This window comes from Chanos chanos, chromosome 10, assembly GCF_902362185.1.
Source record: "Chanos chanos chromosome 10, fChaCha1.1, whole genome shotgun sequence".
Classification (NCBI taxonomy): domain Eukaryota; kingdom Metazoa; phylum Chordata; class Actinopteri; order Gonorynchiformes; family Chanidae; genus Chanos; species Chanos chanos.
In genome coordinates, this window is record NC_044504.1 from 7,434,598 (window position 1) to 7,449,949 (window position 15,352).

Genomic DNA, 15,352 nt, shown 5'->3' on the forward strand with positions numbered 1-15,352 from the left:
AGGGACCTACAGGTTTTTTTTTTTATTACAAAGTACAACATCATTTCAATGTAATGCTATACTCAAACATGTTTCAAATTAAAATCTAGCCATAATCATTTTAATAACTCACAAATCCACAGCAACACTTATGCATAAACAGATTATTAGATGAAAATCAGCCATCTGAAATTGCTTGTGGGAGACAAAATCAGATTGTGGTGTCAGTTCTGATAACTTTCACATTCTTCCCTCTGAGACAGTGATATCAAAAGATTCATTTCACTGACACAGAAATGATTGAAACGGGAAGTTTATCACCATTCATCAAATTATATATGCTCATCAAATAATATATTAAACATATATGAACACTCGGGAGGGGGAAAAAAAACCCTGATGATCCACAATTCATCTCCAATCATGTTCATTGCATTTTCAATATCTAAGTTTTAATATACACATCCCAGTCAGAAAATCAATAAAATCCCTAATCTTGATAAATGATACCCTGCAATGTCAAGAGAATAAAATAAAACGATAATAACAATAAAACAACAGTCCTATTTGATCTAGCTTTATCTCTTTACATATTCATATAATGACATGTTTACCTGGAACAGTAAAGGCAGTGACATGGAGCTCTGAATGGCGTGCGTGAGTGTGTGTGTGTGTGTGTGTGTTTTTGCATTTATGTGGGTCTCATTGGCACTGTTAGTGCTTTTGAATGTTTGCTCTGAGTTTTGAAAGAGGCCCTTGGCAAAGGCCAATGGCAGCGTGTCGGGTATTATTGTACGCTCGGCCCTCATTTTGTACATGTCAAAAGTTCCCAAAATGACAATCATGGTGGGACAATGGCTGCTCGTTCAGACTCAAGCCAACATAAAGGCCATGATCGCCCCGCGCTTTCATTGTGTACATTCTGTTGCCAGGCAACTTTCCAAACTTTATTGTAAACATTGTTTTAGGCTTTTCTGTCTCAGGATAAATGTATTGTGGGCTGTCTCTGCATGCGATAGTCAATAGTAGTTAATGTGCTAAAAAATCTAGTGCATCAAAGGCTTGTGCCAATGTGACTTGCTCATTGAAACATATGTCAATTCACTGAAACATTCATGCATGGAAAATTGATACTGTTTGTAAGGGCTTAATTCGATTAATAAATAATGCAACTAAAACTCAAAGGTAATGATTTGTTATCCATGTACACTGCCCGGTACAAAGTTATGAATCTCAAAGCCATAACTCACTTGAAATAGTTGTGACACTAGGCTTAGTAAATATTTTTAAACAATAACAATACTAGCTCTGAAGATGCTTTTAAGAATCTACATTGACTATACCTCAGAGTATATCAGTTCACCTTCAAACCAGCCGACCCTCTGATTTTTACAAGGTCGCTTAACCAATCAGCTGCTCTGCACAACTTCAGCCATGTCTGTGTGTCCAGAAGCAAAACCACTACAAAAACCAGGAACCCTAAACAGAGAAATGGCCACCTGCAAAAAACTAGTTACCATAAAGACCAGCCTAAGAGAACGCACGCTAAAAACAACTTTTGTTAAAAACGTCATACTACTCATGAAATGCCATCCACACACACTTTGTAATCATAAGTTTGAGTATGTGTCAGCTTCAAACTATTGTATGGAAATATTAATCACTTTCACGGCCTCATAGTGCAACGATTTATGCGGCCCTGTCACTCTTATCAAACCATAAGACACATTGTACCGTTACAAACCACATCTGCGTATAAGGCCCACCCAATGTAAATGTAAAGTCAAATACACCATTAAAAAAAAGAGAAAGCTGCGGGATGTCGACCGCACCCTTTCGAATGTAACTCAGACGTTCTTTTTCCTTTCCCCAAGATGTCTTAATGATCTTCCACATTGTTTCTGTTCATTTCCCCCAAACAGTGCTTCTCATGCACATAAGCACAAATCCTTAATGGACGCCACAACACACCCTTGTAAAATGCCATAGACCACTACGATCAATACATGGGGCATTATGTAGCATCAGGCATCTTCAACGTCTGAGCTTTCACAAACGAGCACAAATCAAAGGCAACGGCTGTGCAGCTTCAGAATATTTACCTCCGTTGAATTATTTAAATATGACGACAGGCAAAATCATAGTCATTAGCATTCGCTCTACATATGGCGTTCCCCATGCTTGCCAGTGATTTTTAGAAAAGTGTAAGTTAAATATTGTTGTTGGTTTTTTGTTTTTTTTTTCAGCCTGTGAATTTCAAGTGAATTGTGCAGGTAGAGCATACTTTAGTTTAACAGATTTTACTCATACGATCTGAGTGAGTGAGCGCACTGTGGTACCTCTGACTAAATGTGCATTGTCCTTGCTAGAGGGTCTAATGGATTACATCCCTAAGAATATTTCAGCGTTGATCAATTGAACAGTACACTAAAAACTGATTACCAACAATAAACACTTTTCTTTTACCCTTACTCATCTGCACTTTGACAAGATATTTGTGCATTTGTGCTTGTGATGATGTACCTGTGAACTGTGCAGAATAAAGTTAAACAGCTTTTGGGGAAACAGAAATAATGTATATATTCTATATATATTTTATGTACTCTAATACATACTGTAGCAGGTTACTGCATCCTCTTCACATTCTGTCAGGTATTAACAATGCAGCAAGCACTGGAAGAGCCTATCTGAAGCGTTTTTTATTCATTCTTAAAATATTAAAAGAGAGACTAGGGTTCATGTAAAGGCCTCCACCCCCACCGCAACTGAAAAAGCCGTCAGCTCACCGACAGGATTGGAGGGAAAATTAGGAAAAAAAACTCAGGCGACGATTATGAAAATTGGGTAAGAACTTAGTTCCCCACCCAGCATGAACTATGTAAAATCCATTTCAGTAGGCTGTAGTGTTCCCACTGGTAAGAGTTTTAACTCGTCGAGATAATAACCCTTTCATGGCATTAGTAAAGCGCACGAATAACATTTGCAGTTGAAATCCTGGAAGAACGAAAATTTATAATAACGTTCCGTGAAGGGTTAGTCGAATTCACCAAAACACAAATGACATCATTGAAAAAATAACACCAGTGAATCTGCAAACAGTTTCCTATTAACAAAAATATATCTATAAATCTGATCTATAAATTTATAAACTAATAAAACCAATCAATTCTGTATTCTGGCAACACTCTACCTAAGTCGAGTGTTTTTCACTTTAAATGAAATGACGCGGTGACAATAAATGTCTGATTTTAAATGGGCTAAAGAGCCCAGCATAGCTGACAACCAAAGCCCATTATGCACAATATTCAGCACAGTTTGACTGTACCTTGGCTTGCAGGTACGGGGGGTAGTAATACGAATACTGAGGGTTCATCTGTCTCCACACCTTTCCCATGAAGATCAATTATACTTTCAGACTGGCTAGGTACGACCCGAAGCTCTCCTCAGTGCAATTCCGTGTCCGTTGCCAGCGTTGTGTCCAATTTCTACCGACGTCGACTTCAACGAGTGGCCGACCACGAAACGAAGAGCGCTCAACTCAGTTCTCGATGTGTGTGTGTGTGTGTGTGTTGGCTACAGCGTTTAACCACAAGGGCGTGTGTGGGCGGTAGTCCCGCAATGGAGTAGGTTACCGACTATTTAGTTTGATTTGGAGCACAGCATCATCGCAAGAAGATTTATAGATTTAAATGACCGTGAAAGATGGAAAATATGGTACACATTAAACTATTAGATTTGTTTGAATGTTCGTGCTGGACTGCAACTTGTGAAGTGAAGTCTGACGATGATTCAGATAGTAGGCTATGCTATGTTCTCATCCCTCAGGGCTAATAATATGTCATACAGTTTAAATGTAGTAATCAGACCACTGTTGCTTTTGGAATGCGCACGTTGTAAAACTATTGTAAAATGAGCACTTACGATATGAATAATCTAGAACAGAGTTAGGCTGCTCTACTCTTTGGCAGTGGGGAAATTAAAAGGAAAAAAAAAAAACTTCTGTTCCAATCCCACTGAAAAAATCACACTTTTCCTAGCAAATCACAACACAAAGAAGATAAGTTTCATATGTGTAAGATTATGACCTGGAACAAAAATGCTGTACAAGTGTGTACCTCCTGAAAGATTATCCGCTGCAAATTTACATTGCCCAGTATTAACAAAATTAAGCAAATGACTTCAGCGTCGGTGATTTGAACTGTATTGCAGTTTGACCATGGCTTTGGTTTCATACTTTGCCACTTACAAAGATACAATCAGGTGTTTAGAAATTCCATAAAATCAATATAGTTTTTCAGTTTTATTTCTTTAACCAGTGCAGAGCTACCAACTTTTTTCAAGGATTCCCTTAAATGAGGAAAGAAAAAGGAATACTGTACCCCAGTACTTCCACAGAATTCCACTGAGTTAAGTGCTTTGTTAAAGCACAAAACTTCAGTGTCCTTCACATGCAGTCCTCCAGTTACTAATTCACTGTTTTAAGATTAATTCAGCATTTAAACCAGTAACCAGTCAAAACCTGTGAATTACTTACTGTTCTGTGAATTACTTACCTAACCTGTGAATTACTTACTGTTCAGGCATAAACTGAACTCAAATAAAAAATGAAATAGCCTTAAATAGCATCCCATAAGACATGATGTGGATACTGGTTCTATAATTTACAGAACGTACTTGTTAGAGACTAGAACAAGGGTGAAATACAATAGTCTTTTCCTACTCTCCCCTTCCCACTGCCCTACATTATGCTTTGTGTGTTGGTTTGCTTTTCTGACACTCCTTTAACTCAGTTAGCTGACAGAGCACTCAGAACACAGAGTGAAAGCACTTCCGTATCCCACAGACAGGAAACATGGTGCATTTACAGCAAGTAAGGAAGGGCTGGATTCTTAGCACAAAAGCTTACTGAAGTAAGAATGTGAGAACAATCTTAGCTTTTATGTTCCATAAAAAAAAAAAAAAAAATGGAGAGACTTGAGCTATCAGAAGTTTGTAACCATAACGCTTTCTAAATGTGTCATGCAACTCTGCAGGTTTAAAGGCAACGCAGCTGTAATCTGCAACTCTTTCATTTATGTCTGGGAGTATGTGTTTAATTACCATTTACGTACACTGTGCAAGTTCTGATGTGTAAAATAGCATACTGCACCCGAGAGCATAACGGGATACGTTATGAATTGTATTTTAGAACACGTTCTCCTGTTTTGTAAGAGGACATCTAATTACAATGCGCTTAGTATCTCTTTTTTGGGATGTTTTGAGCGTTGCTTTTTAGAGGGTTCAGTTCTAGCGGGTGTGTGGTGATGGTGGATTGAGACATGGTCTTGTAACATTTGAAAGGCGTGGGAGAGGTCTATGGCAGGTCAGCACTGCTCTCTCTGCTGCTCTCCTCATTCATTCATTACCTGCAGAGTATCTGCCCTCTTACTCACTTCCAGATGGATACAGATGACACAGTCATCCATCAAGCAGAATAATCTATTACTGCAGTCAGGATGAAAAACACACGTAAATGCATGCACACACACATACACACACAAGCATATACGCACGCGAGAACACACACACACACACACACACACACACACACACACGCACACACACACACACGTGAGCATTTATGACCCCTACACTCTGCTTTGCTTCTCATGTATCAGGCTCTGTTAATTCAGTCAGTGAAGATTCAATCTCCTTATTGTTCAATACTTCTAAAAAATGGAAATGTTGCTTTAACACTACATGTCCTGCATTGTAAATGAATCGTGAGGGTTTGGTCCCTGTTGATGTCTGCGGATTACATGTGAAAACTCACTAAAAAGAATATTTAAAAAGATCATCGTGAATTTTTAGAGAGGAGTGCTGTTGCTTGGCTAATGGCTCAGGTAAGTTTGGTGCTTTCCATTGTGCTGACACACGCTCTGTGTTGTCATGGAAACACGACAAGTTCCAAATTTCCTGGACCTTTTTGACTCAACTAATGGTGCACTCACTGACCCCAGGGGAGGTTGCCCTGGCCCCTCCCTCAATAATGTCAAAGCATACTAATATAAATTACTATATTGTGTCAACAGTGTCTGACCTTTTTGGGTCATGTGTAATGACACCAGTTGATTCCTAACTCACTGAAACATTTGTGTCATTACAAAATTTAAAAAGAGTGTTAATATTACACAGTAACAAAACAATTGTAGTTATAACAGCCCAGCTCCGTATTGCTTAGACTTTTGAATAAGATTAAGCAGGCTACGTGGCTATATTTAATAAAGACAAATCAGAGCAAAAATGACCAAACAACTTTTAATGTGTTTTTTCTTTTTACCTAAGTCCACAGCAGTGACCCGTGTAGAAGTGTTTTAACAAAATATTAAACGAATAACTGTTATTGTCTTTGTCAGAGACACATAAATGCCATCAGAACTTGTGAATGTTTCTCTCTCTAAAAGTTTTTTTTCTTTCTCTTCTCCACCCCTCTTTCTACTGTTCTCCTTCCAGACTCTCTCACGTGGGGCTTAGGTATCTGCATGATTCTGGTCTAACTCCCAGAATCATCTCCCACTAACGACGAGATTTTCCTCATTCCCCCTCCCCCAGAGAAATAGAAACAACAACTGATAGAGCGTTACATATGTACCCGCACTCAGTTTCCTCAACAACTTGGCCTGTGCGTCTTCATTTTTGACTGGGATCCTCTTCCTCTCCCGCGGCCCCTTATAACTTGTGAGTGCATGTGGTGAGTACATTAGCAAATGATGACATTAGGAGATAACACTGGGGGAAAAAAAAAAGAATTTCCATGTTTAAGAGCGCGCTGCGGTGATATTTGTAAGGACAAAAAAAAAAAAAACGACAGCACGTCATATGTAGAAAAATGAGAATTATCTCAGACTCCAAATATATAACGATCAGCTACGATATGACATGTGAAACCGATTTCTCCCTCCCTTTCTGTGTGCACCTAACCGCTCAGACTTTTGGACTCCAGTCTTGACTGGTGTAATGTGATCTGCGAGGGTTCTCACTGCATTCCTTTAGGAGGCTCCCCTCCCCCCACCAGATGCCTGAGCTCTCTCCAGCATACCCTCTGTTTGGTCTCTCTTCACTACAGACCTACAGCAGAGTGTTTATTTTGTTGGCTACAGACATGTCGGGGGGGTGGGGTGGGGGTGGGGGGGGGGCATGCATGCACCGTGCCAGAGAATTGCCAGTAGTCTCATGTCAGTCTACGCATCATTGCGTCTCCCTCTCTCTCTCTCTCTCTCTCTCTCTCTCTCTCTCTGTTTCTTTGCGAGAGAAAAGGTTTAGAGAACCGAGACCAAAGACTTATGAGAGTTCCTTTTCACTGCAAACACAGATACAGTCCTGACTAATGCACTTAAAAGGAGAAAGTTCTATGCAGTCCTAACAATGGTAATGAGTCCGAATAGAGGCTAGAACAGCTGACTGACAGAAAAGAACCAAAGATGTACAATAAAGACGCAGTAAATCAAAGACGAATTTGTGTAACAGTTCAACTATGAAGAAGAGGTTGTAAAACGTCCAGATGTAGACATAACATTAAGTAAGTGCAGCGCTGAAACAAAAGACTGACAGCGAAGATAGTTGAGCGGTCAGAGATGGGATAAGTTTAAGTGGGTACAATGGTTCGTTTTCTGCGGTGGAAATGTTTATACCTGACAGTAAATCTTAAAAAAAGACCCAAAGGCCCAAAAAAAAACCAGGATGAGTGTACTCTTCTGCACACCTGTGGGGCAAATGAACCCTGTTTTACTTTTCCAGATAAGGAAAGAAAAAGACTTTCTCTTGTTCTTCAGACAAACTACGTTATGACACAGAACTGAGATAACTGAGAATGCAATACAAAAAGGGAGTGAGACATTTTATGTTTGAGTCATCTTATATCACTTTTACAGCAGACATGTGACCTTTTTCTTGACAAAATGCAAAACCACCTGTAAATGAGAGACTGTGTGAAGTCCCCACGCTGCCAAGTGTTTTCCCCAGAGTCAAAAACCTGCTAGCCCACACACTCTTCTTTCAAACGGCATCGTAAGTCACTCCGCTTGTGAGCTTTGCTCTGTCTCACAGGAGGGGTAAAATCCAAACAAGGAGTCTATTTTGAAAACACTGAAAACTAGAAATGTCTTAGAATAGATTCTTGTCACCTCAGAAATTGATCATCCATTGATATCTGTCATAACTTACGTTCTGGAGCTGTGTTATGAATAGAATTGCACCTTTAGACACAATGTGTCATGATAGGCTGACAGAATAGTTTATTGACAAAAGTTGATTACAAGGTTCAGATACATATGGATGAGAACTAGGTTCTAGTAACCTGTGAAACTGGATTCTGTGTGTGTGTGTGTGTGTGTGTGTGTGTGTGTGTGTGTGTGTGTGAGTGTGTGTGAGCGCGTGTGTGTATGTGTGTGTGTGTGTGTGTGTGTGCGTGTGGGTGTGTACGTGTGTGCGTGTGTGCGTGCGTGTGTGCATGTGCGTGTGCGTGGATGCGTGTGTCTCCGGATAAGAAGCAGGACCTTTGCTCTTCTAGACATGCTAAGCAGAAACAGAGCAGGTAGCAGATGGCCATATTTGTGTTGCATGGCAACAAATCACAAAGCTTGAGGGAGACATGCCTGCAAATCACGCAGCGGCAGGGAGGGGAGCTGTGAGCGGCAGGTTTAGGAAGAGAGACAGATCTAACACTGTAGGCTCCATATAGATGAACAAAGACTGAGTTTGGATATGTGTCTTTTAGCCTTGGAACTGCTCATCTCAACTGGTCATATATGTGTCATGTATGTTAGTTACATAGAGAACATGTAAATTAATTACCCATCAATTGACTTTTGTCATTCTTTCATCTATACACAATCTTAAGGAGGCTGTGGTACTCTCAAAATGATACTCTCTTGGTGAAAAAATTCAACTGCAAGTTGAAATGTTTTTCTATGCAGCACAGCATCAGTGAACAGAATGTTGTCACAGTCACAGTCACAAATGATCTGGGTCAGTCAGACCATACACTTAAAATATATACTGTTTTAGTGACGGACCACATACACTCCAAGCACATTATATTCACAGTCTTTTTTTTCCCATTTGTTCTTTTATAAATCCGTTTTGCTGTTTATTTTAATGTACGTTTAATTTAGAGGCAGTAAATGAACTGTGCATCAGTATTACTGTATCCTTGCTATTTCTCACACTTTAAGGTCAGAGTCAGGCTGCTTTTGCTCTGTGAATGCAGATTAAGTAAAAGTGATAAATGTGAAGGGGGGGGCACTCCAGACAATTATCTCTCTAACTCTGAGATGTTTCAAGAATTCCACTTTTGTAGGATTAAAGCTGATTAAAGCTGTCAGTATTTTTTTTCTAAGCAAGGAAGGAAATATGGAGATTTCTTTTCCCAGAAATGCAAGAATATTTCCTTTCTGTCAAATGGGCCATTATTCATTATGGCATATGCCAGAGAGAAGGAAAAAAACATTAAGGTGGTTATTTTTAACCACTGGGGGAACTTTTAACTGTATTTATCTCAGTCGCACTGCTACTACTATACTTTGTTCATATCTTGGTGTATATTTCCTGCGCTGTTTTTTTTCTCTCATGGTACTTCATTTGGAGAACAATGTGTTCATTATATCAATGTAAAGAGATATTCTCTCTGCCTGAAATCCACAAGACTGTAGGAACAGTTGACTGCTCACATCCTTCAGATAGGCCTGATATATACATATACATAAGGCAATAAGGCCTATATACATATATTTGTATACAGACATACATACATATGTGATATATATATATATATATATATATATATATATATATATATATATATATATATATATATATATATATATATATATATATATGTAACATATTGACAAATCCTCTGTGGCTTACACTCAAACTCGAAAACGTATCTAAGACATCGTGGTGCAAGCAGGAATAAGGCTTTCCCTATACGTTCATTTGTCTGCTACTGCTTTGCTCTGCCGACTGCTGTCCAATAAACGTAGACCCTCATTCTATTTGCATTCTATTTGGAAATCCGTTCCGGTCCCGCCTCTCCTTGTTTGAAGCAGCCCCATTGGTCCTGCTCCATGATTGACAGCTACATTGTGTGTCTGTGAGGATCAGATAGCGTGAGGAAAAGAGCAGCTCAGATTACTCACCTGTCAGTCTGAATAATGTTAAATCTAGGGCTGCCCTTTTAGCCATGGCCATTAATGACTCTAGTTCAAGAAAAGATTTAACTCGTACGCTTACCTCCAATTGTGAACGATCAGTCTTGAGGGAACTCTTGTAACCTCATTATCTTAAGTAATTTACACTGAAGCTGTAAAAGTCAAAGTGTGGTATGGGTCAAAAAGAGAGCTAGCTAGTCTCGTGTTTGTCAAACCAATCATCCATGTGCTCCATCATTTGAAACATATGTCTCATCCATATTACAAAGTGATATTACAATTGAAATGTTAGACAGTGACGCAGAGAAACACAATGAAATAAAGGCAAGAGCAAAGATAGTCATAAAGTTATGAAACCTGTTTTATTCAAATCAGCCCATACTGACTTCCCTGACACTCTCCAACAGGTCCTCCCTCTCAGTCATTAGGTTAGCTTGTCACGAGATAAGGCTTTCCAACTGGATTTCAATCAACTGATTCTGTTAGTTTTCGCTTCAATAAAACTGAGGAGCCTTGTTGAGCTGGTCTAGACACATGAGCTGACAAAAAAAAAAAACAAATGCATGCGTTGACTTATGTCACGGGCCAGACAGGCTAAGACAGTTTCATTTACCATGCAGCCTCTTCATGTCCTTAATAATTCAAGAGAACAGCTCATCCAAAGCTTCTAGAATTTACCACAGACTGTGTCACTGTTTATTTTAGACAGATTAACTATCCTTTTACGTCTCTATAAATCTGCACAGGTTTAAGTCTCAAACTTTATGAGCATAGTATGTTAAATAGGGTACAAATGCTATGTAATTAAATAATAAATGTTATATTTACATTTATGGTTATATTTGAATGTTATTGTTCTAACATGTTGATTTCCTGATTTTTGAAGCACGTGAAACACCTGTACAGATGGTCTCATAAAAGAGGATGGAAAAGACAAGGGCCCAGTGAACAAATGGTGAGAGCGTTGCTGATTAGACTATCAGCTTTGTGTTAGTGGGTGAGGCCCAGGGAATGCAGAACTTTGGGTCTGTTTCTCTGATGAGTGTCATTGAGACAGGGCAGACAGGAATGCAAAGCACTCACACAGACACCTCACCCCACGTGTCTCTCTCTCTGTGTGTGTGTGTGTGTGTGTGTGTGTGTCTGCACTCGGAAACGCACAGAGAGGTGTGGCACATACCCTTGTCTGAGGAAGCATTCTTTCAGAGAGCCACCTCTCACCTCACTATTGTTCAAAATGAATAATGAAGGGACATTGATGGTTTGGGTTGGTTTTGGAAATGTAAGACATCAAGAGAATGAGATTAATTAGTTTATGCCACCGTCGCTGTTTATTTTCAGGTATTTTAACATGCATGGAATGTGGAAATGGGAAAGATCTACTGCTTTGTCTTCGGCATTAATCTAATGCCATTCATGCAAATGTATCTGATGCTGTATATTTGCAAACTCTTTACATGGAAACAGGATCTTAAAATATTAAAGACACTGTAACCATTTGTGTTGTACATCCATGACTAAACGCTCGCCTGAGGCTTTGCATCTGGTCCTCTGAGTAACTGAAGAAAATTCAAAGCAAAAAAAGCCAATTACTATGCATCTGTGCAGAAAACAGAGCATGATAAACAGACTAAAGGCCAGAAAAAAAAGGTGTTATACAAGACATTCGCCATAGTAGAATGCCTGGAAATACCGTCCTGATTCCAAGAAGACTGCAAGATTTCAAAATGCCGTTGACAAATTTGACAGTGGGTGCATGTCCCAAGATCAGTTCTGCAGAGCAATATCTTAACACAGCGGAGAAAAAGTCTCCAAGCCTCTGGTTTCTGTTCGGTAATCTTCAGTGGTTGTGCTGCAGTGACTACTTTAACAAAGCTTTTAACCTGGAGTGCCACAGGGACGACATGTTTTTCTCATGAAAGAAAATGATTTTGTGGCCGATCATATTTTTGCCAGTGGTTCAGAGAGTCGCAGTTTTATATCTGATTGTGTTTTTTGTTTTTTGTTTTTTTTGTTTTGCTGTGCAAACAATTTTCACTGTCTGGGCTTAAAGCAGGTTTAAAGTGTATTTTGAATGTGGTACTTCTGTGACTATAGCTAAGTAACAGCAATAGCAGTATGAAAAGTAACTAAAAATAACAAAAATAACTTCTTCCACCACTACTACTCCTATGCCTATACCTCTTCCTCCTCCTACTACTCCTACTCCTACTACTATTACTACTACTACTACTACTACTACTACTACTACTACTACCACCCTACCCCCCCCCCCCCCCTCCTCATCCTCCTACCTCTTGATAACGTTTTCACTGATTTCTGTTAAACTCTCCTTGTTTGGAGACACAACAGAATGCATTCTTTTCTTTCTTTCTTTCTTTTGATTCACTTTTTTGTTTTGTCTTTTTTTTTTAAACTGTAAAGTTTCTGCTTAAACCCACATTTATAAGATACATCTGTGTGTTATGGACAAAATTGTACTCAGTGATGTCTCCATTTAGTAATGTGACTTCCTTCATGGAACTCTAGCCTCATTAATACATCCATAACTTCATTTGCTGAAACTCTAAGGAGAAAGAAAATAAAAGGAAATACTTCCACACCCCCTGAAAAACTCTGTCGTCATTAAGCTGTAGCCAAAGCCATTTTACACCTCGCTGCCATCTAGTGGTGATAATGACACATATCTCTTCTATCATTTATTTATTTATTTTTTGGCAGTGAATGTCTTGCAAACGCATTGACAGTTATGCATGCTGCACCACTGTTAAATGTAATTGTGCAGTCAGAATGGACTCAGACTTATTTTTGGGGCAGCTACACTTGAGTTTCGGTAGCAAAGACATTCATTTATATCAGTTCTATGATTTGGGGATTTGTACTGCTTTACAAAATGAATCAACATTAGCCTTAAAAACCTCAAATATTATACCACAAACAAAGCTTTTTTACCACCCGCCTCCAGTTTCCGCACTCTCTCTCTCTCTCTCTCTCTCTCCCTCTTTTATACACACACACACACACACACACACACACACACACACACACAGTGTTTACCTTCCTGCACACATGCACATGCAGGCACATGCACACATGCACAGAGAGAGAGAGAAAGAGAGAGAGAGAGAGAGAGAGAGAGAGAGAGAGAGAGCAAAAAATGAAAAAAAAGAGAAATTAGATAAAATCTTTCTGTTCCCCTCCAGTTTTTGTTGCATTACACTGACTACACCTTGACAGACTACCGAGTAGACAAATGTTAATATGATCAGCTCTTCTAAGGCTTGTGTTCCTGAGCAAACTGAAGTCGTTTGGTATATTTAATGACACACTTTGATACTAACACAACATCTGCCTCAATTATTAAAAATAACACATCCCACTTTATTTTTAGTTGGATTAATTAAGCATTTCACATTACACTTGATGAATGTCTAAGAGAATGCATCCAACACCTGTTGAAGTAAAGTGTCCACTGTATACACAATATGGCACAGAGACACCTGTTGCTTATGACAAACCTTCTGTTCAAGGTTTTCACAGATGGCTTGGGGAACCTCTGAGTAATTTAATTTCTACTTAAAAAGAAATGATTTGGGTTCAGTTTCATATCAAAATATTCACAGGGGCATTAGGAGGGAACATGTGAAATTAATCACGTTTAATGATTTTTTTTTTTTATCAAGAGTCGAATCCCTCCCCCACCTCTCTTTCTCTTTCTCTTTCTCAAACACACAGACACCCATACACATACCTACATGTTAAACCGTCGTCATTATTTCTCACTGCGGTTTTCTTTGAAATTCTTTAATGTTCTAGAAGACAGATGAAGCGTCAGAACACCACGAAAGAGTTCTGAGAGAAAAAGAGCTATGCTATCTGGCCTGTAAATACACTAAACGCTGCGTACTGCGCATAGTGTTTTTCACACCATCCAAAATCACCCCGTTACAGCATGACATTTGAGAAGAATCATCCACACCATTCAGAGGTGCAGTGGGTGCACAACAGATTCACATTTTAAATTGATGATTTGGGTGTATTAAAACTCGACCTCATGACCAGCAGCTAATTACCTTTATAGTTATAATGACATTGATAAGAGTCAGCAATAAAAATCGACAGCATCTATAGATTCATTTGTATGCTAGATGCAGTCATCTCTGTGCACCCATTTATTCACTCAATTATTGCCATAAACCGAACTGACATTTGCTGCAGACCTAACTACCCAGACAAGTAGGCTGTGCGTTAGACCTATAACTTGCACAGACATCCAGCATGAACTAGCTACGTTGAAGCTGATTGGTTAAACTTGAGCAAGGCGGAAGTCCAAGGCGCGGGGGGATTCCCCGATGGGAACTTCCCAGCTTTTTGTAATGCATGTAAAATGTACATTTGTGCGAAATACACCATTTCCTCCCCTCAAACGTGAAAATAAAGTTGTCGTCGAAGAGCAAGAACACGCCGCGGTATCAAAACAACGTATAGATGTGGAACTTTGGTTATTTTCGTACGAAGGTAAGGAACGATTGTAACTGACTGATAGAGAGCAAGTCAGTTCGCCAGACTTGATAGTTGGTTTGTTTTGTTAACACGTTATTACCAATAGGTCAAATCCACATTTACCCTATGCCTAGCTCATTCGTAACAGAGCCATAGCCCGGTGTTGCCCGAATACATATATTTTTATTCATTAGCAAACGACAGTACCATTTAACTGACTGTTTTAAAGCACCTTATTCAAATGTTAATTCATCCCAAAAGTGTGTTATGGACTTCCCATATTCTGCTTTCTGTTGTACGTGGTAGTATGGGCTAATTTTTGCCCGTAAATTGTGCAATACATGTTAACTGAAGAATTATCCATACATAATTAACAACTATTGATATCTTGTTACCCATTTAGTACAGTGAAGAAAGTATCGATCTTATCCACTTTCCCTGTTATATAATTCACTGGTAACACTGTAAAACAAATTACATCGAACCAGTATTTCTTAGCAGTTGTTTCCTAGTTCCCTTTGTAATTTAGAGAACTGTCACAAGGGAAATTGGACTTTTGTTCATGCTTGCAGTAGATTAACCTCATGATAAAAATGTACAAAACAGCTTTAGAGTACCTGCAATTGAATGTCATTTAAATGCCTGTTCTGATTTTGATTGGTATAGAGTTACTCAAGTCT

General features: G+C 39.0%; 1 protein-coding gene across 1 annotated transcript in view; it reads right to left on the reverse strand.

Moving 5' to 3' along the window:
* Positions 1–3,429, reverse strand: part of rbms1b (RNA binding motif, single stranded interacting protein 1b) — a 33,893-nt gene extending 30,464 nt beyond the window's left edge. The window contains exon 1 of the mRNA XM_030785853.1: positions 3,305–3,429. Coding sequence (XP_030641713.1) covers positions 3,305–3,373 — 69 coding nt within the window. The 5' untranslated portion in view covers positions 3,374–3,429. The remainder of the gene's footprint in view (positions 1–3,304) is intronic.
* Positions 3,430–15,352: the final 11,923 nt, after the last annotated feature.